The sequence below is a fragment of the Hypomesus nipponensis genome, chromosome 22 (assembly GCF_054491055.1).
Source record: "Hypomesus nipponensis isolate SF chromosome 22, ASM5449105v1, whole genome shotgun sequence".
NCBI classification, from domain to species: Eukaryota; Metazoa; Chordata; class Actinopteri; order Osmeriformes; family Osmeridae; genus Hypomesus; species Hypomesus nipponensis.
In genome coordinates this window covers 12691068-12718539 of record NC_140382.1, presented here as the reverse complement: position 1 = coordinate 12718539, position 27472 = coordinate 12691068, and the positions used below count along the sequence as shown (strand labels likewise).

Sequence of the window (27472 nt, the reverse complement as noted above, 5' to 3'; positions counted from 1 at the left end):
AAGAGGGACAAACAAGACGTGGTAGAGTCAATGATGCAAGTCCGTATGCAAGTCTCTCTTCCTTAGTCAGTGTCAGTCTGCGACTTTCAGCTAGGGAAAGCCACTGACAATGTATACAGGACATGTAGGTAAAACCATCCCATGGGCTGCCAAAGTTAAAACATTAAAATAAAGAAGTATTGAAGTGAATGAGGGAACTGCCTTGGCGTTATTGACAGATGGTACTTTGCGACGGGTGACAAAGAAATCCTGAAACGTAATTCAGATCCATCGTTTTATCCGATAAAAGTCGTTGTTGCAAGTTCTGATATTCAAGCAATTTTGTCTTCAAGAGGAAACCAGTCTGAATTGAAATGTCAGTTTCTGATACTGTATATCAAGTTCATCGTCATTTTTATCTTCATCGCTTAAGGCTGCCAATTTACTCTACACACCCCTATCTTCTTTCTTTCTTTTTTGCTTCCTTTCTCTTTCTGAAAATCTGGAATGTTGATTGCAAGTGATGGGGCATTTCAGGTAATGAGTGCTTTCAACTATAACGCAATGTGTTCACACCAAGCAAACGATGTTGTTGAAATGTAAAAAAAGTAAGTTCAATCAGAGCAGATTTGAGAAGGATGTATTGCTAGGAAAGAAAACCTTCTCCTGAGTGAAGGATGCAAGAGACTTTCCTCATGGTGCTTTCCCAGTGGATACACAATCCCATTTGGAATGAAGCACTGGATTCTGAGAATGCTCTCTGAGTGTCTGAGCTTAACAAAGACTAGTGGATTCTAGGAATGACAATGATACAAAGTCTATTCCATATCTAGCCTACTTTAAATATCCCTTTTGTGAGTGAAAAATATATCAAATTTCATTTGAATTCTGGGACACCTTTTATAGTATTCTTCCTTTTTCACTTGCCAAATATGAGATTGATTAGAGTATAGATTCAATATATAAAATTAATCAATTATGTCACTGCTGGATAGTAACAAGTATTAATAAAATGACTGTCACTTGCCCTTCCTCCATTTAACAACACCAATGGTAGGCAAACCAGTCCAATCCAGAATGTTACACATCAGTTTACAGGGCACCAAGAAAGGAACAGAAATTACTGTGGGACCCAATTCCAAATCAAACCAGAGACCCATATACACTGGCCTAAGCACACTTAGAATGAAGGGCAACTTAGTAAACTTCACAATATTGTGACAGAGCAGACAAATTAGATTTTGTGCAATGCTTTGTACACTTGTGCAGTCTTCATTAATATGGACAGGGTCTTTGGAGTTTAGGTGGAAGGGCCTGGTTTGGAACTGGGTGTACATGATATAATGATATTAGAATCTGACGCTGGGCAAAAGCACTTGACGTAAAAAAGTAAAGAAAGGGGCTTTATGCTACATCGAGAAAATCAAAATACTAGCTTTACTGTGCTTCTTAAAAAAAAAAAAGAAAAAAAAAAAGAATCCTCAATACTCATTTTCCATACTCATTCTAAAGAAAAAATACATGTTATGTATGCATTCAAGTGGTACTTATATGGCTTTTTTGTACAATACAACCTTTAGTGAAAATATACATCTAGACATAATTCAAGTACAAATGTACAAAATCTTTAAACTCATACTTTTTCTTTTAATTATAATACACTTTTAATACATCTCATAAATACAGGTCAACATTCATCGAGTTCGTAAGATTTGCGCTCTTGATGGGCGGCGACTGTTGCCGTGGGGAGGAGGGATGGGACGGGGTGTTGGTGAGGGGTGAGATGGGGGAAGGGGGGAGTGGTTTAGAGGTGAGCGGGATCATCTGTCTCTTCCTCGCTGTAGCCACTTTTAAAGCAGACCTGGAAACAGCCAGAACATATGGTTATAAGTGCTGCTCTGTGACCTTTTGCAACTCCCCAACTGACCCCAGATCAGGGACATGTTATTTTATTTAAAGACACGTTACGTTGTACCTACTTCCCAAGTGGTCTAGGATCAGATAAATGGGAAGCTCAAGACATTTAAGAGAGGTAAAGTAGAAGCCTCTTACTGAAATACCAAACAGAAAGTGTGTGTGTGTTTTGCCCATACACCAGGACTAAATGTAAGTTGAGAGTTAGTATTAGGTATCAAGATCTTCCAAGATGGCAGACAACAAAATCAATCAAATGACCGGTTTTAAAACCTCACAGAACAAAAGATCACATTGACACGGTCCCCTGAAGGCCCCTTCCCCCTCTCGTTCAGACAGGGACCAAGAAACGAGAGGGGGTTGCGGGAGTACTCATAGAGAAGGATAGAGAGATAGTAAGTACCTTAAGCCCCACCCCCTCGGACCGCAGCGGGAGCGCTAGAACTTGCCTCGCGTCTGAAGAGGCGGTAAAAGAAGCCTCTCTTTGGTGGGGGGTGGGGCCGGTTCACGTCCAGGTCGGAGCACAGCGTCCCGTCCGTCTCATACACGTTGATCTCCTTGAAGCACTCCATCTCAATCATCTGAGGGTCGGAGGCCAGTGGGAAGGGGGTCACTTTTGGTATTTTTGAGTGTCCCCAAAGAGAACGCGATAACTGCACAGTGGTGATACTTCAAGCTAGGGATATTATTGTATTATTATTATTATTATACACATTATTATGTACTGTATCTTATACAGGGAGGGTAATAGAGCTGGGCTCTTTCAACCTCTATCTCCAAGTATAAATGTATTATTGGTTTGATTGATTTTTGTAACTGGATAACAATTCATGTCTAATTAAATCTGTATTTGAAAAGACTGTAGGTTCTAGTTCAGTTTGTCAAAATACAGTGGTTTATTTTGATGTGACTGTTATTTGTAATATGTGTCTGCATTTGGCCCCTGTGTCTGTATCACTGTCTCTCTGTGACAGAAGATCATCACTGTGGCCCACTGTGGCCCGTCCCGGGCTGCAATACCTCATTCTGCCAGGGGATGGAGACACTGCCTGTGACAAACTTGTGGTAGAAGTCATCGTCCGTCGGGTCAAGGTTGACGCCTTTGACTGTGGAGAACTGCTCGATGTCAAGGACGTCTTTACAGTACACAGCCCTTGGCTGCCAAATAGAGAGAGAGAGAGAGAGAGAGAGAGAGAGAGAGAGAAAGGTGGTGGGTGGAGAAAGGAGGAGAGAGAGAGATAAAGAGAAGGTGGGGGGGAGGGTTTGTTTCAGGGTTTTGAGGAACAAAAGTGCTGACTCAGTTCCAAACTAACACTCTGACAATCTTCAACACGTCTTGTCTTATTTAGGCACCACCCTTATTTCCAGTCATCGATTTGCATTTTGCATGCTGGTTAGATGTGGAGGAATGTGTTTATTTACGGCAACACTGGTATTTCCTGTGTAAAGATTCTTGCTTCGGTGTACAGACTGTGCATGTGTTTGCATGTGTGTGTGTGGATGTTCTGTGTATGTTTTCACAGTCTATGTGTGTGTGTTCCTTACGTCTGGGCTAAAGGGAGGATCCAGCATGTTGGCCTCCAGACGTTTGAAGTTGATGTTTCTGAAGATGGCGTGCTGCTTGACCTCCACGGCGCCACGCCCCTGGCAGCCCAGACGCTCCTTGGGGTCCTTCGTCAGCAGCTGAAACAGAGATAGGAGGTAGAACAGGATGTGACATCATAGCGCATAGACAGGCATTGAATGCTAGAACACGGCAATTCCAGTTCCACATTCTGATTCTGAAAACGTTCCAGACCCGCCTGCCTTCTTCTCATTCAGTTTCTTTGAAAGAATACGGCATCTGACTACATACTTCATACGTTTCGTGTGTGTGTGTGTGGAGAAAGGTCCCATAAAACCTTGTGTGTTAACAGATTGTGCACAATGTGTGCCAACACACACACACACACACACACAGGGGGAGTACTGAAGGCTTATATGGTTCATGGGATTCCTCCTCTGGTTAGCTCCCGACAGCTTTATGACCATCCTAATCCTTTTCTCCCTGTCTCTACTCACACACTCAAACATTCCTACTGTATCCCATACTCTGTAATCCTCCCCTTTGTGCACATCCGACTCTACTCAAACATAAATTCTTACACCGACTTACACAATACAGAGACACACATACACAACTCAGGGAGGCTACAAAGAAAAAGATAAATCACATGAGTACCTAGGAATCTCAGAGTGCACACTGTCTTCCTGAAGTATTCCTGTGGTGAAAGTCAAGTGGCAATATTTTCAACGAGAAAATGTTGCAGCCAGCATGCTCTAGTTGTCACTGAGGTGGTGATAGTTACTTCACCAACAACTTCATAGCACTCCGCTCTCTCATCCTCTCTCACTCTTCCCTTCTCTGTTTCTCTCTCTCTCAACTCCCTCCCTACCTCTTGCCTCCCCTCTTTTCACCAGGCCAAAGAACTTATAAACATCTTCCGTTCTTTCACCGTCTCTGCTCACTCAACTATTCTGGTCTGTGGTGATCCTTCTTGCAGATAAGAGGGCACAGACCATCTCTCTCTCTCTCCCTCTCCCGCTCTCTTTGTCTACCTCTTTAAACCCCTCCCCTCGCACTCTTGCTCCCCCATCTCAGCATTCTCTCTCGCCCTCCCGCTCTCTCTCCTTCTCTCCCTGGGGAGTCTTTGACTGGGCTGAACCTGAGGTCGGGATGTTCCATGGCGTCACACAAATGAGTGCCCCCCTCCCACCCCTGTAGCACATTGGTTCCCCCAGGAGACAGAGAAGAACGAGAAGGAGGGATGAGAGAATAGAGGTATAGGACCGAAGAGTTAAGAAGTGTAAAAAAGACATGGGAAAAACCCTTTTCCATTTTAAGTAATTTACCTTAACACCAAATTTATGACTCTACAAAATACTCAACAAAATGTTATGTTATGCACTTTACAGTCTAAAATTATACTTGTATCACAATAATGCTTTATTTAAAAAAACACTTGGAGTTTTTATGGTACAGTAGATTCTTTGTTCTACAATAGCCAACCAATAAAACAGTTATTGGTTTATCTGTGTGAATTCAGTCACAGCCCGAAGCAAAGTACTCTATTGACCTAACCACAGCTCTTACTGCCACATGGAGCGCACACAGACACACAGACACATACACACACTTTTAACACCACTACACTAAATGTTCTGTCATGGATAAAGTAAATATTAGCACTCGTGACCTCGTATCCTGTGAAACACGGCCTCAGCTCTTGTAATGCTACAAATGAACCACCGTTCACAAAGCAGGGAGAAGTGGTCAACCTCACACACACACACGGTTTCACCTCATCCATGACCCTGGCAGTAGAACACATTACGTTAAAGGTACCCTGTAGTTCTGTGTAGATGAGTGTATGTAGCACTAATTTATGAAAGAACCCGTGGAATAATGGTTTAAATATGCACTACAAGTTTTTTTTATCTGCCTATCCAGTCATGCTCCCTCCCTCTGTCCCTATCCATCCTGTACTCTATCAGCCCTCCCTCCCACCCTCCAGCCCTCCCTCCAGCCCTCCAGCCCTCCCACCAGCTCTCCCTCCAGCCCTCCCACCAGCTCTCCCTCCAGCCCTCCCACCAGCCCTCCCACCAGCCCTCCCACCAGCCCTCCCACCAGCTCTCCCTCCAGCCCTCCCACCAGCCCTCCCTCCAGCCCTCCCACCAGCCCTCCCTCCAGCCCTCCCACCAGCCCTCCCACCAGCCCTCCCTCCAGCCCTCCCTCCAGCCCTCCCACCAGCCCTCCCTCCAGCCCTCCCACCAGCCCTCCCTCCCACCCTCCCTCCCACCCTCCAGCCCTCCCACCAGCCCTCCCTCCCACCCTCCAGCCCTCCCTCCAGCCCTCCCTCCAGCCCTCCCACCAGCCCTCCCTCCAGCCCTCCCACCAGCCCTCCCACCAGCCCTCCCTCCCACCCTCCAGCCCTCCCTCCAGCCCTCCCACCAGCCCTCCCTCCAGCCCTCCCACCAGCCCTCCCTCCCTCCCACCAGCCCTCCCTCCCTCCCACCAGCCCTCCCACCAGCCCTCCCTCCAGCCCTCCCACCAGCCCTCCCTCCCTCCCACCAGCCATCCGACCAGCCCTCCCTCCAGCCCTCCCTCCAGCCCTCCCACCAGCCCTCCCTCCAGCCCTCCCTCCAGCCCTCCCATCATCTCACCTGTCTGCAGATGTCCTTGGACTCCTCTGAGAACTTATCGGAATACTCCTCTGGGTCCTCCCGCACTCGCCTGTCCACCTCCTCCCTCTTCACTCGCTCTTTGCGCCTGCGGAAGGGGGACTGGCCTTGGATCATCTCAAACACCAGGCAGCCCAGACCCCACCAGTCAGGGCTGAAGGAATAGCTCTCATTCTGGATCACCTCTGGGGCTGGAGGGAGAGGGGGGAGGAAAGGAGGGAGAGGGGCGATTAAGAAGGACCATCATGAAGACTACACCGGGAGAGATTGGAGTGACCCTCACAAACTTAAGGCTGGACACGGCCAGAAAGAGAGATAGAGGCAGACAAAGACAGAGAGGTAGAGATAGAAGGAAGGAACCGTTATTGTCCCTCTCACCCATGTAACCGACGGTGCCCACTCTCCCTCGTATCGTCTCTCCGTCTGGGATTTGGACAGCCAGCCCCAGGTCAGAGATGCGGATGTGTCCTGGGGAGAACCAACACGCAAAGATGCTCAGGAGCACACCAATGCCACGGTTACAAGCATACATCCTGTAGTACACACATGTCCCTCTGTAGGGGCAATGGTCGATGGCTACACCTGACCAGCTGATTGTGCCGATTGTGCGGCTAAATAGAAGGAAGTAGAGGTGGAACGGAGAAACAAGCAGGTGACGAGGCTTGAAACTCACCACGGTCGTCCAGGAGAATATTCTCAGGTTTCAAATCCCTACCGCAATAAAAAAGATACTTTTTGTATTAAGATTATCCCAATTGCAGTCCATATCCAAATCCTTAACCAACAGACACATACACCCGCCCGCCCGCCCTCCCCCCCCCCACACACACACACCTGTAGACGATCCTTTCACGGTGCAGATCCTCCAGGCCGCAGCAGATCTCGGCAGCATAGAAGATGGCTCTCTGCTCATCAAAGCCAGAGTTGCCCATGTTGTAGATGTGGAACTTGAGATCGCCCCCGTTCATGATGGTCAGCACAAGACACAGGGCGTCCTTGGTCTCATACGCGTAGGCTAAACTAACCTGGGGGGGAAGAGAGACAGAGAGAGAGAAGGGGGGAGGGTAAGTGAGAGAAAGAGAGAGAGAGAGAGAGAGAGAGAGAGAGAGAGGGTGGGGGGGTAGAGTAAGCGAGAGAGAGCATTGATAGAGAAAATGCCGCATCAGAACAGGCGAAGATTGTGTTTGACATGACCTGGGATGTGTCCCAGGATGCATTGCAAACCAATACAAACACAAGCACACGCATACAACCCTCCAGTCTGAGGTCAAGCTGGACTAAAATAACAACCCTCACCAGTAGAAACACAGCATGAAACAACAACAACTTCATTGTGTCTCCATGGAAACAGTGAGTGAAAAGGCCACACTGCCTGGACAATGTGTGGCTATAAAAAGACACTTACAGTAACAAGGGACCACAGTGAGTACATACAGAACTAATGCAACACTCACCCTCACACAGTTATAATAGGGTTTCTGTGTGTTTCTATGTGTGTGTGTGTGCTAGTGGGGGGGCGGTTTGTATGATTGTGCGTGTCACAACCACCAGAATTTACACAGCGTCAGAAAGAATCTCTACGCTCTATTCCGCTCCTCTTCTCATCCTCTTGTCCCCACGCCTGCCTCTGGGTCAATAACACATGGGGCACTTTGTGTGTGTGTTTACTGCACTGAAGAATTCCATCTGCTATAGGAATGCTCTAAAATATATGTTTGTAAAACCTACGCATGAGAGAACTGGAAAAGCTTTGGGAGTGGGACAAATAAATAAACTCACACACACACACACACACACTTGTTCAGTTCTGAGAAAGGCTAAGCTCAGCTCCTGAATGAGATAGGACAGGATCACCAAAGTCTGTGTCCCTCGCACGCACGCACACACACATCAAAGCCAACCCTTACACAGCACTCTGACGGCCTTCTAAAAAGAACACACACATACACACCTCCATCAAAACTAACAGCAATGCTTCTGCACACTGCACACACTAACACACCACACGTAACTAGATATCAAACGACTAATAGAGAGAGTAGAGTAACATCATGACACGAAAAAAAAAAAAAAGGAAAAACAGAGTGATAAAGATGGAAAAGAGAAAGACGTAACAGAATGCTATAGGTAGACAGGAAGAGAATCAGGCAATTAAAGCAAGGGGAAGGGAGAGAGAAAGAGACACAAAAAGTGAGAGAGAAAGCGAGAGAGTGAGTAAGAGAGAGTGAGTAAGAGAGAGAGAGAGAGAGAGAGAGAGAGAGAGAGAGAGAGAGAAAGAGAGAAAGAGGGTGTACTTGACTCTTCCCTCTGCTGCTGCTGTTTGGTCAGCGTTGCTAGGCAACAGAGCCACTCTCATAGGTAGAGAGGCACATGAAGAGGCCATGCTTCAGCCCGCAGCTGAGAACACACAAACATATTGTACAATCCGACACATGCGTGCAACATAAGCAAGGGGAATTTACTGTACACCATACGGACACACACCATCAAAGCACGTACACTTTGTGCTGGAGAGAAACTTAATGTGACTAAATGTATGCATTTAGCAGATGCTTTTTCCAAAGCAGTTCAGGGGAATATTTTAACCTGCGACCTTCATCTGCAGACAAGCGCTCTAACCATTGAGCCATACCCTCTCCTTTAGACACGCACACACAGTCAATGTCAATGAGATTACCCAGCCTGTGCTGTCCAACAACAGGTAAGAAGCGAGCTGCTTAATACGGGGGCAGCCACAGAAACACCACTTCACAGTGTGTGAGTGTGTGTCACCTGTGAGTCACCCAAACAAGGACACCCAACCGGAGAGCTTTTCCAATGCTTCAAAGTATTCATCCACACTCCAGGAACAACCCTGGGAGAACAGTTGGAGTGTGTTCTGTTCTGTGTACAGTTACCTGTGATTCACCTCAGTGGGATAGTCACCATGTCACACGTTGTTCTTTATGGGGAGGGAGGGGGGAAGGTTTGGATCTGTCGGGGTGTTGACGTTGCTTACATAATGCCATTACTAGGTTGACACTGGTGAACACTGTCCCCACTGTATGTGTGACAGTGCTTTTGTTGGGTTATAAAATCACTCTGTGCAAAGTGTTCAAACTTTCTGGGAGACTTTTCACTGAAGTCTTCTGAGGTGAAAATCGGAGCTCTGGAGACGGTGTGTGTGTTTGTGTTTGTGTGTGTGTTTGGGGGGTGTGAGTATAAAAAAAGAGAGCGAGAGAAAGAGAGTGTATTCTTTCTCCTGGGTGTGTTAAGAGAACTGAAGGGGCTGTTCTTTTGCTTTGCTTGCCCAGACTGTGATCATGTGTATCCATGGCAGTTGTGCCAGCCATCGTGCCAGTCATCATCGTGCACAAGAGCAGACAAACGCTGCGACAGTCAACACACACACACAAGCTCATTGAAACGCTAACACGAACAGAAACATGCACACCTCATCTCATTCCAACAATGCTAAACCAATAGCTCCTTTTCTCGTTTTTCCTCCAATCATCTTGTGACGACGGTTGCTCCGAGCCAAAACCAAGAATCTGTTTCCTGTTTAAGCACCTGAGAAGATATTGTAAGCCAAGCCATACAAAATGGAACGTATACCTCATATTCCTCCAAGGAAGAGAAAGTACCGCTCACTCATGTGTTAGGCCGTGACCCAAACAACGTTTTTTGACGTCAGTACTGAAGGCGCTAGAGTTCATTATGATCACAGCTTTAAATGGGTTGAATAAAATGCACAATACAGGATACCGCAAACCATGCATAGACTTAACAGGAAATGTAAAATGACACAGGTAGACCAAGGAAGACATACATTATTTACATAAACAAACATTGGCACACACACACAAACAAAAACAGATAGACAGGGAGGCACTCTCATACACAAACACAGTGAAACACACATTATGAATCTGGAGAAAGGGTTGAATAAGAAAAAAGTAGTACTTACTACAAAACTACTGTTAACTTTTTCTAAAATGCGTTTTTCGTTTAGTGCCATTGCTTCACCTTTTCTCTTCTTCACGCGTTTCTTTTCCAGCTTTTTACAGGCGTACATCTTACCAGTGGCACGGACCTGGCAGGCACAAACCTGAGAGGAGACACAGGCACAGACAGCTTAGAATGCTACCACACACACACACACATTCACAAACACACACACACACACAGAGAATACTTCTCACCTCGCCAAATCCACCTTTTCCTAGTACTCTGTAATGTCTGAAGGTATTTTTGGTTACTGGTTGCCTGATGGGGGAATGCAGAGAATAAAAGATGAGAAAAAAGTTATTCTACTTGTTGACTGGTGTATAGCAATATATCCTTCATCCATGTATTGATCAGACTTGTTTCCACAATCTCCTTTGGTTACCCAACTCCTTTGGTTACCAAAGCAAAACATCATTCATTATTTACAACTCTTAAACAAACACATTGATGGTCCTTGGAAGGCTTTTAATGTTCCGTAGGTTTTCAAGCCCTAAGGCCCTTTGGTCATTCCTCGTTCTGAATTTATTCTTTACAGTGCAACTTCTAAAACTGTCACTGTGACTTGTTTTAGACATGGTGTTCGGGGGATGGGGGGGGGGGGGGGCAGGTGGCTGACGTAGAAACTAGAAGTGAAACTACACTGTGAAACTGTTGAAAGTCCTGTCTAACCTGGTGGAGCTGGGAGGGTAACCTTTGGTTTCACAGCATGAGGCAAGGTAAATCAAGCCCATGGAAACATTTGAAGCGATTTAAAGCAGTATTTTGACAGCATGATACATGCTGGATTCAATTACGCATCCATAGCCTATAACCATATGGAGTCAAAACCTCTGTAACACCGGAATGTCATGTGAAACAGATTTTTTTCAAGCTGAAAAAATCGAATGACCGGGAATGACTTCATAAACCAATGGGAGTGCTCACCTCTCCAGCCACTTCCACTGCAGAAAGCGAGAGAAGTACATGGTCTCCTGGTAGGCAGAGAAGGGCGCTCCACTCAGGTACTCACGAGCAATCCTGTAGAGGGACAGTGAGAGGGACGAAGGAGTAGAACGGTGGAGGTGGGGTGGAAGGAGGGGGTGGGGGGAATGCAAGGAAGAGGGATCAGAAGGAAGAGAAATAGACAAAAGAAATTGGTCATTTAACAAGGTCAAATCTAACAAGCCAACAATAACAACTGTGGACCCTACTCAGACAGCTCAACCAAACAAGATCGTTATTGACTCCAGTAAGAGAGTACATTCTAACCTAACTAAAACCTTATTGCGACCGTGATCGGCCAAGCTCTGACCATGCGTCAACATTCTATGACTCTGGCATCATGCTGAGTCTCCTACGTTCCTCTGGGTTGCCAGGTTTGGCGCTGGGCAGGGGAGGCAGACATTCCACACCCCCACCCGCTGCCCACCCAAGGGAGAGATAGAAGACACAATGTTTCCACAATGTTGCACTCAGACCTTCATTGGAAACGGTGTCTGTGTGTGTGTGTCCTGTTCAGAGGATAGCCTCAAGAAAGTGTTGGACAGTGCTCAGTGTCAATACTACACCGTGAAATATGGTGAAATATAAAATATGCCTTTGAAATGAGAACATTCCACTCAATTCAACCAGGAAACTTGGCCTTCTGGGAAAATGGTCTTGAAGGAGCTGGCGGTTGGCTAGAAAAGCCCTGGAACGCCTAATCTCACCCCGCCAGACTGTCTCTGTGTGTGTGTGTGTGTGTGTGTGTGTGTGTGTGTGTGTATCAGTTGTATGTAGACTCAGAAGACTGTTGTTTCTTAGTTTTATAATGGACTAGAGCTTGTGTGTGTTTCTAAAATGACCCAACAGGGTATAGAAACCCTGGTTAGCTAGGTCTAATAAAGAGACTCAGGCAAGCCTTAGCATAGCTTACCTTTAGCATTACTCAGCCACTGCCTTGATCAGCCCTAACGTAGCTTAGCCATTGCATAGCTTCAAGCTAGCATATTAATATAAAGATTATTAATATGGATGGCCATGACATTAACCTATCTTTATGGTGAATTATCAAGTACTAGGATATCTGAAAATGATTCCGTACGGCGGCCTCCCACCCTTCGTTTCTCCAATGGGAATGTTGCTCAAAGCGTATCATAACACCACTGCAACTTTGATAAATATACCTCAATTTGCATTGCAAGCATCAATATTTTCATCCTGTAGTACTAGACAAAGGATATGTGTGTGTGTGTCTCAGATTGGACATCCCATTTCTAGAAGGGGCTCAGTTCTGCATAAGGGCCAAAATTACTATGGGAAATAATCCCTGATCTGTTCTGTTCATTCCTCCTGGCTCCGGGGCTGTAGCAGGAAACTAAAACACCTGCAAGAGGGTGTGTGAGAGTGTGTGTGTGTGTGTGTGTGTGTGTGTGTGTGTGTGTGTGTGTGTGTAAAAGTGTATAAGGGAACACTGAGGCGGCTGTTGTTCTCATGCCAGACGTCCGGATGCCCTCTCTGCCCGGTACTTTCTTTCATTCGGCTCCATTTTGTGTGTGTGTGTGTGTGTGTGCTTTTTCATACTGCTCCAGGTGCCAGCTGCCTCATCATCATTACTCTGACAGGGTGAGCTCTGTCCAACACACACCATGCCCTCCTCACACAGGCACACACATACACAACCCTAAACATCCACACACTCACCTCCAAACGGAGCCTTTACTGCACACGCAAACTCTCCTTTCCAACATTGCTGTTTCAGGTGCGTACCTCGAAACACCATTCCTTACGACAATTGAAACCATTTTATCCAGTCAGATTCGGGCTGTGCGTGATTGATGGGTCACGCAACCAATGAGGTGTCTTGGTGCACCCAACTGACAGGTGTCGAGGCCAATGAGGTGACAGTACCTGGTGCACTCGTTGAAGAGCTCCTTGCAGGGAGTCTGCTCCAGCTTCTCACGACACTCCCCCACCACGTCCTGAGGTATGTCTCGTAGATGGGCCGCTGACTGGAGAGACACACAGGAAATACACGTCACACACTCACATTGAACCAGCATGTGTATGTCTTGTTGTGTAGAGTTGTTTAGGTGGTGCGATTAGCTGTGTGTTTGGGTGTGTGTTTCCTTTACACACCCCATTATTAAAGTATGTGTCTAAAAGACTCAGTCCATAGTCCCTCCTCTTCTCATCTGGAGCCAGCTGGTACAGAGCCTGTGGAAAAGAAGGAGACGGGTGAAGAACAAACACACACACAGGTCCCTCGAAACCCTTTCTTGTCTTTGAGTTTGACTCCAGGACGTCTCATCCCTCTAAATTCTTTCCAGAACCATCCCAATTCTGTTCCTCTCTTCTGTTCTCCTCACCTCTTCATCATTCCACTAGTGGAGATAGACAGAAGAGAGAGAGAGCGAGAGAGAGGAAGAGAGATAAAAGAAAGAAAATGAGATAAGAACGAAAGAAAGAAAGAAAGAAAGAAAGAGAGAGTAGACTCGTCATGACTCCATAATTAGCCCATCCCCCCACAGTGGAGAGAGGTTGACAGTGAGGGTGATGATGTCATCACTAGCAACAACTACGCCAACAACAAGCCCCCCAGCTTAGTCAGAGAATCAAAATGGCTGATGTGTTTCTCTTCACACGCTTCACCAGCTTCATGTCGGCAGCATGGGCGGAACGGGAGGGTGGCTTCATGGGCTTGAGCCCTGAGTGTTCTCAAAAGCCCAGAATCTTTCAGGTAAAAATTTGGATTGTAATTTTTGGCGAATATAACATTTTGCTTGCGCGCTACGCCTGCTCGCATTACCTGTGGCAGTTCCTATCTATAATCACATCAAGCCTTGAGTATGTTCTATGCTGGGGCTAAGACCTGAATGTTTAAACGTCTGGCTCCGCCCCTGGTCGGCAGCCACTATGACTCATGTTTTCAGGGTCACACCGTAGCAATTCTGGACCCTTTTTCGACAAGCTGGGTGTTGTCTTTTCTTTTTTCGTGGAGAAATACGGTCGAGAAAAGGAGAAAGTTATGGACTTATATGGCTGCGCTGAGCCATCCATGGAAACGCTGTCTAGGAGGTTGTTGCTACACATCATAGTCTAAGCATGAAGCAGGACCCACGCGGAATCAACAACCCACTCCTGTTAACAGTTTTCTTTATTTTTTCTGTCTCCGAGGGTGTGTGTGTGTGTGTATGTGAGGGCCCTCTAGAGAGACTTGACTAATGTACGTATTCATTAAACAAGCAGGATTTCTTTCTCCCTCCCCCCTCCTGTTTTCCTTTCTCAGACACCTCCAGGGGCCTAGACACAAGCCTGGGCCTGTGTTAGCTTGCTCACCCAGGGGACCAAGCTCTGACGTGGGCTTGACCTCATGGAGAGAGTGCATGAAGCATGAGGAGGATGTGGAAGGGGGGGGGCATGGATAGTTTTCTGACAGCTAGTCCAAGTTCCTAATCACTTCCCCCTCCTCTCCCCCTACACACACACACACACACACACATAAACACACGACTCTAGCCCCCCAACCAAGACCAGGCACAGAACCAAGCTCCTCCTCCTGTAGGCCCAGACGCAGACCCACCCCAAGGGAGCAGGCAGAGGCAATGAAGAAAGGAGATGAAGGGAGGAAAAGAGAGAAAGGGGGATGGGGGGGGAGAGGCTACAGACAGGTTTCCAGGTAGAAGAGAAAGAGAAAGACAGGGAGAGAGAGAGATGGACAGAAAGAGAGACAGAAAGACAAAGAGAGAGACAGGAAATGAGAGACAAGAGACAAAGAGAGAGACAGGAAGTGAGAGACAAGAGACAAAGAGAGCGATCGGGACCAAGAGAGACAGAAAAGAGAGACAAAGAGAGAAAGTTCTTACCACAGCGTCCATAAACTCGATGCAGCGTTTGCACTCTGGCCTAGTGTCACAGTACTGACGGAACAGCAGTCGGCCAATCGGCTGCCTTTCACACAGGCTGCTGTAGTCCCTTTCTAGAGAGAGAAGACAAAGAAAACCTGGTCAGAGAATTGTGAGTGTGTCTGAGAGCCCAACCGGATGACACACACTACTAACATCAGGTGAGATTCAAACTGTCAACAAAACAGCAAAAAGAAATTCTCATTGAGTAGAATTATGAAACTAGCAAGATATCTGGAAGAAAACTGTTGACAATTTGGCACTGTGTGCGTGTGTGTGTTCAGCCAGGGTTTTGAATCATGTGAATGAGTGTAGAGGCCAGCATTCTTCCAATTAAAAATTTCCTCTTTACGTACTAAAAACCCCCCCCTCCCTCTCTCTCTCTCTTTACTTCTAAAAGAAAAACAACTCTGAGAGTTGGGAGGGCAGAAAGAGAGAAACTATAGACTATCACAATACACGGCCTTGCTATGCTGCCAGCATTCTGCAGCTATGTAACTCAAGAGAGCCGTCTCCATTCGGACATTCTGTAGGAACATATGGTGTGTGTGTCATACAGAGGGGCTATCATAGATTGGGTTTAAGCTCCTCTTCAATTATCAGTAGTATCAGTCCCCAGAAAAACTCCACCTCTACTACATCATGGAGCAGACTGCATAGAACCCCTGGAAATGAAGCATTATGAGCGACAAGAAAAAGAAAGAAGAGTGAGAGAGAGGGGAATGAGACAGAAAGAGAAAGGAAGAGACATGTGGAGAGAGACAGAGGGGGATATGGACAGAAGACAATGGTTTACTTTTTATCATCCAAGCAAACCCCCCCGAACCCCCCTGTAACATAACGAGGCGAGATGATGGTGAACATGATGGTGACCAGGGAGACTCTACTGTGTCCAGAGAGACACACTCAGTTGATGTATGAACTACCAGATCAACATAGATGTGTCTCAATGACCCATCGATAACGCCCACACACACACACACATTGCACACACGCAAAAATCGACACACATTCACGAGGATCCACTCGTGCGACATGGTCCTTGATGAACACACACAAACACACACACAGGCAGGAGACGTAGAGACTGCAGCCACCATGTAATGTAATCTAGCTCCTTAAGAAGTACTTCTTACTGAAAGGCCAAGCCGATGACTTTACCAAGACACCACAAAGACATAGCTGCAGCTTCATTCTTTCACATGGTCTTAAATGTAAGTATTTATGAATGTACAGTATGTATGTACATATGAATGTGTGTTAGTGTGTGTGTGTGTGTGTGTGTATGGGAGGGGGAGGGCTGTAGGAGATTTTTTTAATTCTGTCTAGTGTGATGCATGACACCCCAAATAGCTGCCTTGGCTCTAGACCCACACGTGCACGTATGAGCAGACGTGCACACAGACACACGCACACACACTTCTTTACGCTTATTCCTGGAGCATTCATGCAAAATGGTGGAATCAGTTTCGCGCCAACAGACCTCCAGCACATGACTGCTGTGCAGCCTGCTGACAGAGAGAAAGACATTTAGGGTCATTCCTTGCACAGATGACATCACCAACATCTAAAGATGTCCATTTCTCCCTCTTGTCTTTTTTATCTCGTTCTGCCCATTCTCTACCTTTCTCTGTGTATCATTTTTCTTTGTCTCGCTCCTCTCTCTCCTTCTTCCCTGTCTCCTTCTCTCCTCTCTTGTCTCCTTCTCTCCTTCTCTAGGGTGCTTAGGAGAATGACATGGGGTGGGGGGCAGGGGAGGAGGCAAGCACTGGAAGAGGTCTGCCCTTAACCACTGATCAGTTAACCATAATTAAAGATTACAGCTAAGGATTACTTTAGTACTTTTATACTGTTTGGAATGCTCTGAATATAATAAACAATGTTTGAACTATACCCTGCTATATTAGCTCATGAGAACATGGAACGTCAGGACCATTTCCAGGATCCTATCTAAAGCCTAAACAAAAGCTGTCTAGCATGCAGCGTCCTCTTTCTGTGCTTGCGAAGGCTATGTTGATTGTCATCCTCCTGACTTTTCTTGTGAGAGTAAAAAACCCCATATCGTGATACTATTTAACTGCCCTGATTCCTGTATTCTTTGTGCAGATGCTCAACTTGAGTATCAGACAACTGCACCTTACAGATCTACAATAAATACATTGATTTTTATCTTGAACTTGTACTTGGCGATTCACTTATTGACTTGATAGTTTCACAGTAACTGGGTACTATCTAATACTTCTTCACACTGCAATCTCTGGCAGAGAACAGTGACGCACACTTCAGTCTATCTCACTTTCTCTCTCGCTCTCACTCACACAGAAACAGAGGTACAGCCTCTCCACCTTTGCACACAGAAACAAGAGGGAGAAGGGGGAGATAAGAGCCTTACGCATCCCCACAGAGGAGCACTTGTTTGGGCCACACAGAGAGCAGACTCCCCCTATCTCACGTCAACCCATGGAGGTCATAATGCTAGGTGTGTGAAAGAATGCATATGGAAGGTAGTCTTGGTTTGGTGCCCCAGTGAACACACAAGAAAACACACACACACACACTTCCTGTCCCCTCCCTGAGACTGTGGGTGGAGACGGGTAGCCTAAGGAAGGAAGTCAATTCTGAACTTCCTCCCAATATCAGACCCGCCTCAATGACAGAACCGAGCGAGCACACACACATACCCTCGCACACATTCACACACACATACCCTCGCACACATTCACACACACGAGCGCAAAGTGTCGTACCAATGGTGCGTCGTAGCTCTTCGCACAGACTGATGTGAGGAAGTTTCAACATCTCTTTCCATTTCTTACTGCGGCCATTCCTTTTCCCTCCTCCACCTAGAGAGAGGGGGGGGGGATAGAAGAGGAGACAGATAAGTTAGTTCAACTGAAGTTCAATCTCACGACAACCACTACAATACATCTGACTAATGTACAACCTGGCACAACTTGCAGCAAAACTGTTTTGCTGTTTTGTGTCTTCTGTGTGAGTTTGTGTATGTGTGTGCACGCAAGTGACTGAGCAACAGCTGGGTAGTCTCACCAATCGCTTCCCAGGGTTAAGGTTCAACACAGAGAGAACACAACATGTGATTGACTGGTAAGGGTTCATGGGGTAGAGCCACACACACACACACACTTGAACGTGTGTTTTTTTGGAGTTGTGTATATGAAGCGGAAGAGTGTGTTGCTTTTTTCCTTCTCCACTCCTCCATATCTCCCTCGATTAGGATGCCTGCTGGTGTAAATGAACACACACACACACACAGGCTTGCATGCTGGATGTGATGACCCTGACTGGAGGAAGTGAACTGGAAAGCACCATTATAGGTCACAGGGTCAAAGTTCATCAGGTTAACTAACTGGTCATTCCTTCACATGGAGGCATGTGTGTGTGTTCATTTACATAAGCAGGCATCCTAATGAAGGGAGGGATGGAAGGGTGGAAATAAAAAGAAGAGATGCACTTGCACTTGCAGTGCAAGAGATTGCACTGCATGTGACAACATGGACCAATACAAACACAGAGAAACGCACACACACACACACACACACACATCAATAAGGACACTGTACAGCAAAACGGTGCTTGCGAGCAACAGTACATGGTTCACAAACCAGCTACAGAGTAGCTAAGTCAGGCAAACAACCAGCTACAGTTCATCTCCTGCCCCCCCCCCCCCCAACACACACACACACACGTGCGCACACACACCCTCCGACAGTTAAAATCGAATTCCAAGTAGTAAATAAACCTGATGAGTTAGGGAGTCAGAAGAAACACCAGTGAGAGGTGAAAGGTCACAGAGTTTTCTCTGGGAAACAGATATGGAAGATGGCATGCCATTGAACAAGTTCTGAGGTCGCAGGGCATGTGCACACACACACACACACACAGTACCACACACACAGCAGACAATACAGCAATTGTTGCAACAATTTTGAGAAGAAAAGAGATAGTGGGGAAAAGGATTAGGGAGGAATGACTATAATAAGGATTCACACTATAACACCACATGCTGAATAAACAGCTATTTCTGAGCCCACACACTCCGTGTCTACCTAATATCTCAAAATCTAATTTCTGTGCTTATTTATGTCTTGTTATTGCTGCAAAAGAACCATCTTTTCCAGTGTCTTGGCTCGCAATGCAAATAAAGTTGGATTTTGAAGAACATTCATGCTGTTTTATGATATAAGTGGGGGGAAGGTAAACCAAGAGCAGATGTTGAAAAGTACTGTCATTCCTTTTGGTGTGTGCGTGTGTGATGGAGAGATAGAGCAAGTGTGAGAAGAGGAGAGAAAAATACAAGGAACTGAAAATGAAGTGTGTGTGTGTGTGTGTGTGTGTGTGGGGGGGGGGGGGGGGGGTGTTAGTAACGGCATCCTTTAGAGCTGCCAGTGCACGCAGTGTGTGTGTGTGTGTGTGTCTTACCCCACCCTGTTTAATGTCAGTATGACGTCAAGCCCGCACGCACAGGCCCATAATATGAACAGGACAGGAACGGGTATTTATTTAACTATGCTGTTCCCCCCCACCCAGAGAGAGAGGCAAGATGACTGCTCCTAGAACAACTTTATCCATCCACAGCCATAAAAAATGAAAGCTCACATACCACACCGACAGATCCCAAAACAGATCTGTTTATCCATTCTATAAGCCTGAACATTTACCCTGTGACTGTTACAACCGACCCCCGAACAGATCTGTCTATTCCCTGTACGAGCCTGTCGATGTTATGGTTGATCTCAAAACAGGTCTGGTCAAGCACATCGCCATGTCACTCTGACCCTGACTCAGACACTGCCCCGATGCGTAGCGTTGGGATAGTGCCCACTTTCCTCGGAAACACAGATCTGGGTCCAGGCAATGTTACACTCCTGCGTAGGATAATATTGTTCAGTTCCCTGAGTTTGAACCATGGAGACAGGCAAGCTTACACTCTTCTAAAAATGACAATCCAGTCATTTTTAGAAGTCAAATCCGAACTCTGATCTGTCATTCTTATCTAAGTGAAATAGAGAGACAGACTGAGAGGTGAGGAGAAGAGGTCCTGAGCAGAAAAAGAGGCAAGAAGAAAAGGGGAGAGAACAGGATTACAGAACAAATTAATTGGGAATCAAATGTGTATAGTCCAGAGGGATGCAATCTGTGTGTGTATGTATATATATATGTGCATAATATGCGTACGTGTGTGTGTGTAAGGAAAAAAGGCCACATGCATGAACAAACATGTTCCACCAGAAATACAGAAACAAGGAACACAATTCCAGTCTCCCTCCTCAAGTTTCTCCAGTTCTACTTCCATCTCCTTCAAGCTCTCACTTTCACCGCTTTCTCTCTCTCACGCATTCTATCCCAACTCTTTCCCTCCACCTGCCCCGCTACCTTGCACCCCTCTTTTCCCATTATGATGTTCATGAGGTAACTAGCAGAGGTTTCTTTTCTCTATCATCATTGCAAAACCGGAAATACTCCCTGGATGATGACATACAAGTTGGACCGGTTAAACTAACTAACAGAGAGAAGGAGAAAAGACAGAGAGAGAGAGAGAGAGAGAGAGAGAGAGAGAGAGAGAGAGAGAGAGAGAGACAGAGAGATTATGTGGATTGGAAAAACAGCTATTCATCAAAGAACAGAGAAAACGTAGTAAGCATTCATCTCTTTCTATCTCTTTCTTTCTGTGTGTGTGAGTGTGTGTGTGTGTGTGTGTAGGCCAAATGGAGCTGGCAGACCAATGATGAGATTTCACTGAACCTTAAGAGCTAGAGAAAACACCAACAGATGACTGTTGATTAACAGTGACTAACTGTGACTGACATTGTGTGTGTGTGTGGGTGTGTGTGTGTGTCACTTGTATGACCACGTGTGACATGCCGTCAAGAGTGGATGTGTGTTCATAATTTAACACTGCTCTCTGTAGCCAAATGACACACGCGGGGACACACACACACAGCAGAGAGCTCAATACATGGCTTCCCAGTCAGTTTTCCAATGCTGTAAGGTTGGAATTGCTCAGATAAAGAAAACATTAGCTGTGGGTATCTGTGTTGGTTATTCAAAGCAACTGGTCTGTGTTTGTATGAGGTCATCCACGTGTATACTCACAGTCCATGACATACATCAACGGAGGAAAGAGAGATGTGGAGATGGAGATTAAGGGAAGGAAAGAAAGAGGGGGAACGGGGGAGGGAGGAATGGATGGAGGAAAAAAGGGAAAAGGGAGACAGAAAGAAAGAGTGACACAAATAATGACTGCAACCTACACTCAGAACGACCGTGCCAAGATGAAAAGGCCTCATCCCTTCTTTTACCGTCCTCACATCCCCCATTTCCTCATCCTTGCTGTTCTGTTGTTTCTCTCTCCCTTCTCCCCCTTTCCATTTAAACTTTACTCTCTCCTCTTTTCCAGACCCCTTTCTTCCTCCCCTCTTTCCTCCATGAATACTTTATTGCTAGACCTTCTTTCTCAACAGGCCCCTTAGTGGGAATATGCATCAAGAACAAATGTGACCCTTACAACATAACAAGTCAAGAATTGTACAGACAAGCGCGCGCGCGCGCACACACACGGGTACACATACTCAAGCATTCTGCTGTGGAATTTTGCAAAAGCTACCCTCTCTCCGTATCTCTAATTGTATTCCCCTTGATTCCATTAAATCTAACACAGACTGAAGTTTGAAAACTGACCCTTGTTTTCACTTGGTCTTCAGGGAGCAGGGGTCGGGGGGGCACAGAGGGAGAGGGAGGAAAGAGAGGGCAGGAGAGGCAAAGGAAAATACACATAGACAGTGGGTGGTATGAATCTTTCAGACAGAGCGAGAAAAGGATGAAGAGTGAGAGAGAGAAACAGAAGAAAGTCAGAAGACGATGGACGGTGCTTTCGGCTGATAATTTAAAAGGGACAGGGCTGAATATGATTAATAATATTGTTATGACTGATTTAGAAGGTTAATAATATGGATCACATTTATGTAAAGATGACTTCAGATCATTTGTTTAAGGGGCAAATTTGAGGGGGCACCAGTGTGCTAGTACACATGACTTCCTGGATTACATCATCTTGTCACCCAGATCCTCATCAATTGACACTGGGGGGGTCCTCAACCAGGCAAAAAGCATGATGATTACCACAGTGATGACTATGCCAACCACATCAATTGCCAAAACAACAATTAGTCACATCACTTTACCTTGCCATTATCAAACACCACAAGGATCAATCTGCAACAGATACGTGGTCAAATGTTGAGTAATATTTAACATTAATGTTTGGAAGTTGAAGTTTCCTCTCAAACTGATCTAGGATCTGATGGACCATACCATCACACCTTCAAACGCTCCAGAAAGTATGATTTGGTGCCAGGACTCTCGTTCGCATACCCAAGTCAAGACTGTAATGACAAAGCTATTAGCCAGACATTGACATTGGCACTTAGATCCTCTCTAGTCAGCATCCCTTCAATCATATCTCTAATGTGTAAAGCTATCTCCAGACTATCTTTTAGACTGAGGGCCTCCAATGATTCACGGCCATATTCTAAGGACGAAGAAACGCCATCCCTTAATTCAGCTGCCAAGCCCTTGAATGCGGAACACACGGTACAAACACAATCATGAGCGATATCTGATACAGGCCTGCATTCTCAAATGATATCTGAAATAGGACACTCCAAATGCCCCTAGTTTGTAATGGTTGCAAGATGGTATATTAAGGCCACTGAAGAACACAGCCTGCTTATGATGTTTTCCAGTTGTAAAAAAAAGTAGACAGAAGATGTCCACTTGTGACAGTGAAAAAGCTACATCATGGTACACAACAGGTGGTTACCACCATCTCCGCTTAATTGATCTCTGATGTTTTTTTCAATTTATTTAAACCCAACAATAACTACAGCCAGAGCTGTTCTAATAAAATGGCAGCTCTATTGACGTACAAATTGCTTTAAGAAAATGTAATAAACCAGCTGGAACAGTAAGCCCTATGATGTTCACACAATATTAAAAAGTGCCCCTTTATTGCTGAGTCAGCCAAGGGTTTGCATAGCCGCTAAGCTAACACTTCATACGCAACACATGCGTCTTGTTCCCCCGGTCACAGCCCATTTGTGGGTATAATAACTGTAAAAAAGGAGCCACATCAAGGCCGTTGTCACAAAGCAATGTGTTTCACAGCTGTCCGCTGCAGGAAACACCCTGGTGCACGATGACAACAAGAGTTAGCCAGCCTTTAACCGCAAAGCCAATAAAGCTACTCTGGCTACGTCAAAGGCAAACGCACACGTTGTCTCTGGGACACACATTCCCTCTTTTTTGCTCTTTCTCCTTCTTTTTTCTCTCACACACATTCACATTCCCACACAAAGGCAGTGTTATGGAATGAAATTAGAGAGAGGGAAAGAGAGAAAAAGAAGCTGCTGGAAGAGGGAATGGAAGTAAATGTGTGAAAAATTGTTTTCAAAGGCAATGGAGACACTAAAAATCTATTTCATTTCTGCTTGGCACAGGATCAGCAATTCTGTCTTCTATTCCTCTCCATGGAAAGCTTCACCTGGGTTCATCCCTCCACACCAAACGAGATCCTAGTTTTAGAATCTGTTTTAAAGAACCATTTAAATCTTGAGAATCTTCAACTTTCTAGGTGACAAAGGAAACTATCAATTTCTGCTGCTAATGTCAGTTTCGGCTGTTGTGTGGGTACTTAGGACCTGACAAACCAAACTGCCGGTTGTCAAAAGCATCTGGGGGGTCAATGGATTGAATTGAAGATGTTGCCACTGTTGTCCACCCTCAGTACATAGTGTCAGCAATGTTCAGCACATTGAATTCACCTTGAACCATTGTTCAATGCGGTTGATGTTAAGCTTACCAATGATGTTTAGCTCAGTTATGATAGCAGGTGCATTTAAACACTTAAGATAAACACACACAACTAGATATCCCTATTTCAATTTCACTATACGGTTGTTGCCCATCGCTCCAGGGTAGAACTAAAGGTATGTTTTAATGAGAACAAGAACACACTGCCAAACAATCCCTACATTCTAGTAATTGCGAAGAAAAATGTGAAGTTTAGGATATCAGTTCATTGCATTTCAAGTAGTAATTTTACAGTGCACTTTAATTTGAGGAGTTCTCCTAAGAATCTGAAGGTACTATACATTACCAACCACTATGATGGCCACTATGAGTATGGCATGACCACGAGTGTCTTTAAGTGTCTGAGATGACTTGATTTTGAACAGAACACTAGTGAGTATCTTCTGTAAACCTGCCATCTCACTAACACAGCACATGCCCTTCTGAATTCTCTAAAATGCCATCTTCTTTTCTTTTTTTTCTTCCCACCCAAAAAACGAAACCCTGAACTGGCATAACATGATTGGTGTAGAGGAAGACAGGCTTTCACCTGTCCTGTTATGTTACATCACCGGAGGTCACTTAACCTGAGATTACCTGAGGGACAGAAGGAAGGCAGGAAGGAAGCCTTTTGGAGGAATCCAACAAGGCCAGGGAGAAACCACTTCCTTTCATGTCGACACCCTGCTTTGACCTCTCTGATGGCCAGGCACACCCTATCACTTCAGAAAATACCCACATGGTCTCTGGTCTGGCCTGGAGATTGATAAACACCTCTCCTGGTTTCTCACTAAGAGAAGAATAACAGGTTGTTATGAGCTGGCATTCACACTATTCAAGTTAAGTGTGACAGTGTGTGCTGGGAAGATGAAGAAAAGTAGCTGGCTTTGAATGTTAGAACATATGCAAAGACACTGAGTGAACTGTTTATCTATGTGAACCCAATGCATGATGCAGTGAAGTCATGCAAATCCTCAAGAGATGAAAGGAGGTGATGTAAGCAACTACTTAACTCTGTAAACTACATTGTCATCTTGAAACTCCAACTTATAAAGTCCAATGGGAAGTCTTCCGCACTTTACTTTTGCTTAAGCTTAACATTAACTTGTCTGATGAAAAAAATCTGTCAAGCAAGCCTCCTTGTTGATGCAACAATTTGACACCTTTATGGTTTCGGGTTTGAACCAAAAATATGTAAATTGCCATTACATCCAGCTGTATTAATAACAAGCCCCTAAATTGATCAACAAAACAAGCCAATGAGCACGACGATGAAAAGTTAACAATACCTAATATTAGGTGGGTTTCAATACTTTTCATATCATTAAATAGAGAGATAACTATTGACAACTTGTCAGTCTTATTCTGTTTTCAGGGTTTTGGAACACAGAGAAAGAAACAGCTCACAAGCTTTGGTGTACGCCCTGCATGGTATGGAAGCATTTTATTATGGTAATTTATGAACACAAAATGAATTAAATTACGCAGCCATAAACGAACTCGATGCGAAAGGCTAATGTAAGACCTGACAGATGTATTGCCCTGGTATCATGACGCTGCTAGACAAACACTGGGCCATCACGTCTACATTCTATACCAGAAGCACTGTCTTCGGTTTATAAAAACGACATTTTGCAATCATAAACGACACAAAAACTAAATGCATTCTAATTGTATGTCAAGTCGACATTAGAGAATATAGATTTTACATTAGATAGCCTATGCTATATCGGGAATGGGCTAATTGTAGACGTTGGCATAATTCTGCAAAATAAGTCTTTCGATTTTTAAGTCAATATGGGGATGGAGACAAGATAAAATGTTATGGGCCATTAAAATAACCTTAACTGTAAGTAACCGCGAGCCTAATTGCGCTATTCTGTGCAGTCGATTCAAACACTCTTCTTCACCCGATGATACATTGTTACACTCCCCGCCCCTGTGCCTGGCAACAAACTAGCCATGTTAGCCGCTACGCCTTGTCTGCCTACAAAAGACAAACACTTAAAGCTGGTGTAGTCAAGTTTTGCGAAGCTAGCTATTTTAGCTTATATTCCAGGAGAAAGAGAGCTTTTGAGAAAGCAGACTTTTCACAAATTACCCCATGTCGCATTCACATGTAAGAACACACACAACACTATCATAATGAACATAAACATGGCTAACGTTAGTACTCACTACTTTCAAGCAAGCATGTTAGTATTGGGAAACTATATAATAGAGTTTCAACCTATTGCTGGTGAGCTATCAACAGGCTGCGGTAACGTTAGCTAGGTACAGTAAGTCATCAGTGAAGTACAGGGGCAGAGTGCGCGCAGGTAGGTAGGTAGACAGACAGGTATCCCGTCCAATCGTTAGTCTCGGGATGGTCTTAATGATCTGTGATGTTATTACGGTCCTGCGACGCCCACATATGACGGATTGATTTCATATTGCCGTCAACACTTTAGATGTATTGGTTGCTGTCAATATGTGAAGTTCATTTAGGCAAATATGACAAAAAGCTTCTCAACGTTGCATACACCATCTTTAAGTACTCCGTCTGTAAACCCGCTAGAGTAAAAACCAGCGGCGTTATAATATTAAAAATCTATCGTGGGCAGCATTTGACACTGATATTTTGGCATCTAGTCTCTAGGCCTGGGGTTGTGGCGAAGCCCCATTCCCAGGTAAAGAGCACAGAGTTGGGGTACACGGCGATTCGCAACGTACCGTGTTTCCCAGGCCTACGATACCCTCTAGTTTCCACCTTCAGTGGCGTACGGGTCCGGTCAATGAACGGGTAGCAATGCAGTGGAATTAATATTTCTGCGTCAAATAATATGGCACTCGTTTTTTTGAAGGGGTGACTATTATTACATTGAGCACGCACACATTGCAGTCGGCGAGAGAATTCCTTTATTGCTAATATGGTTCACATCTATGATCATACTGTGCAAATATATGAAGGCCCATTAAAATAGCCTACCTCCTTGCAAATTCTGTACAATGTCTTATATAGAGAGATATAGGGCTGTTATGTCACAAATATAACCCTTGGTTCAGACGTCCATGCGATACAAGATATATGTCATGCATATAGGCTATTGTGTCATCAATGCGCTATTTAACGCTGCACAAACGCATCTCAATCGCCGTTTGCTATTGATCTTTGATTAGTTAGCCTACTGTCGTGTACCATCACCATGGGCAGCGCTTTAACACAACGATGTGTTGTACTGCGTAGGGAAAGAGAGAAGAAGGAGAGAAAGTGAGCGCACAAATCCAAGGATGGCAAATGCCAAGCCTTTGTTATGGTTCGAGTCTTCTACCTCCCCCATACAATCGCTCCCTTCTTGTCGTCCCTCGCTTTACAGCTTACCTTCTCTTGCCTTGAGAAGAACCGTGTTTGCCACGATATTTTCTATCTCCATTGTCAAAATCCGGATCCCGTGCAGTCGCGATACATTTCACTTGGCGGAAAAGATGAAGATAGTCTGCTGACGATGACGATGGTTCCGATCAGCGCGAATTCTGCACTGGCGCATACTAGGTTAATAGTGATAGTTCTCCATCGCTTGATGTTTAAAAAACCCCACCTTTAAGCTAAGCAACGACGTTAACTCGCCTTAACATTCAGTCCTTCCCTTGCCTTCCTTCCT

The 27472-nt window shown here is 45.2% G+C and overlaps 1 protein-coding gene across 4 annotated transcripts; it reads right to left on the bottom strand.

The window, feature by feature from the left end:
• Window positions 1-1605: 1605 nt before the first annotated feature.
• Window positions 1606-27472, bottom strand: grk4 (G protein-coupled receptor kinase 4). Of its 4 annotated transcripts, none has more exons than XM_084686761.1 (17): window positions 27193-27382; window positions 17711-17806; window positions 14925-15037; window positions 13428-13442; window positions 13198-13275; window positions 12970-13070; window positions 11026-11118; window positions 10296-10359; window positions 10061-10201; window positions 6949-7139; window positions 6788-6825; window positions 6493-6582; window positions 6097-6305; window positions 3439-3576; window positions 2914-3051; window positions 2297-2474; window positions 1606-1840 (listed from the first exon to the last, which is right to left on the bottom strand). In XM_084686761.1, the coding sequence occupies exons 1-16, from the start codon at window positions 27242-27244 to the stop codon at window positions 2298-2300; spliced, it is 1734 nt and encodes a 577-aa protein (XP_084542887.1). In that variant the 5' UTR covers window positions 27245-27382; the 3' UTR covers window positions 1606-1840; window position 2297. The 4 variants fall into 4 exon arrangements, with proteins under 4 accessions (XP_084542887.1, XP_084542886.1, XP_084542889.1 ...); XM_084686760.1 differs by having other exon boundaries at window positions 2343-2474; XM_084686763.1 differs by lacking the exon at window positions 13428-13442 and having other exon boundaries at window positions 27193-27472.

Coding starts and splice junctions, on each gene's coding strand:
- grk4 (XM_084686760.1), bottom strand. CDS start 27,244: ATGGAGATAGAAAATATCGTGGCAAACACGGTTCTTCTCAAGGCAAGA. Junction 10,202..10,295: donor GAAAAGGTGGATTTGGCGAG/GTGAGAAGTATT, acceptor GTCTCCTCTCAG/GTTTGTGCCTGCCAGGTCCG. Junction 6,583..6,787: donor TATTCTCCTGGACGACCGTG/GTGAGTTTCAAG, acceptor GGTTCTCCCCAG/GACACATCCGCATCTCTGAC.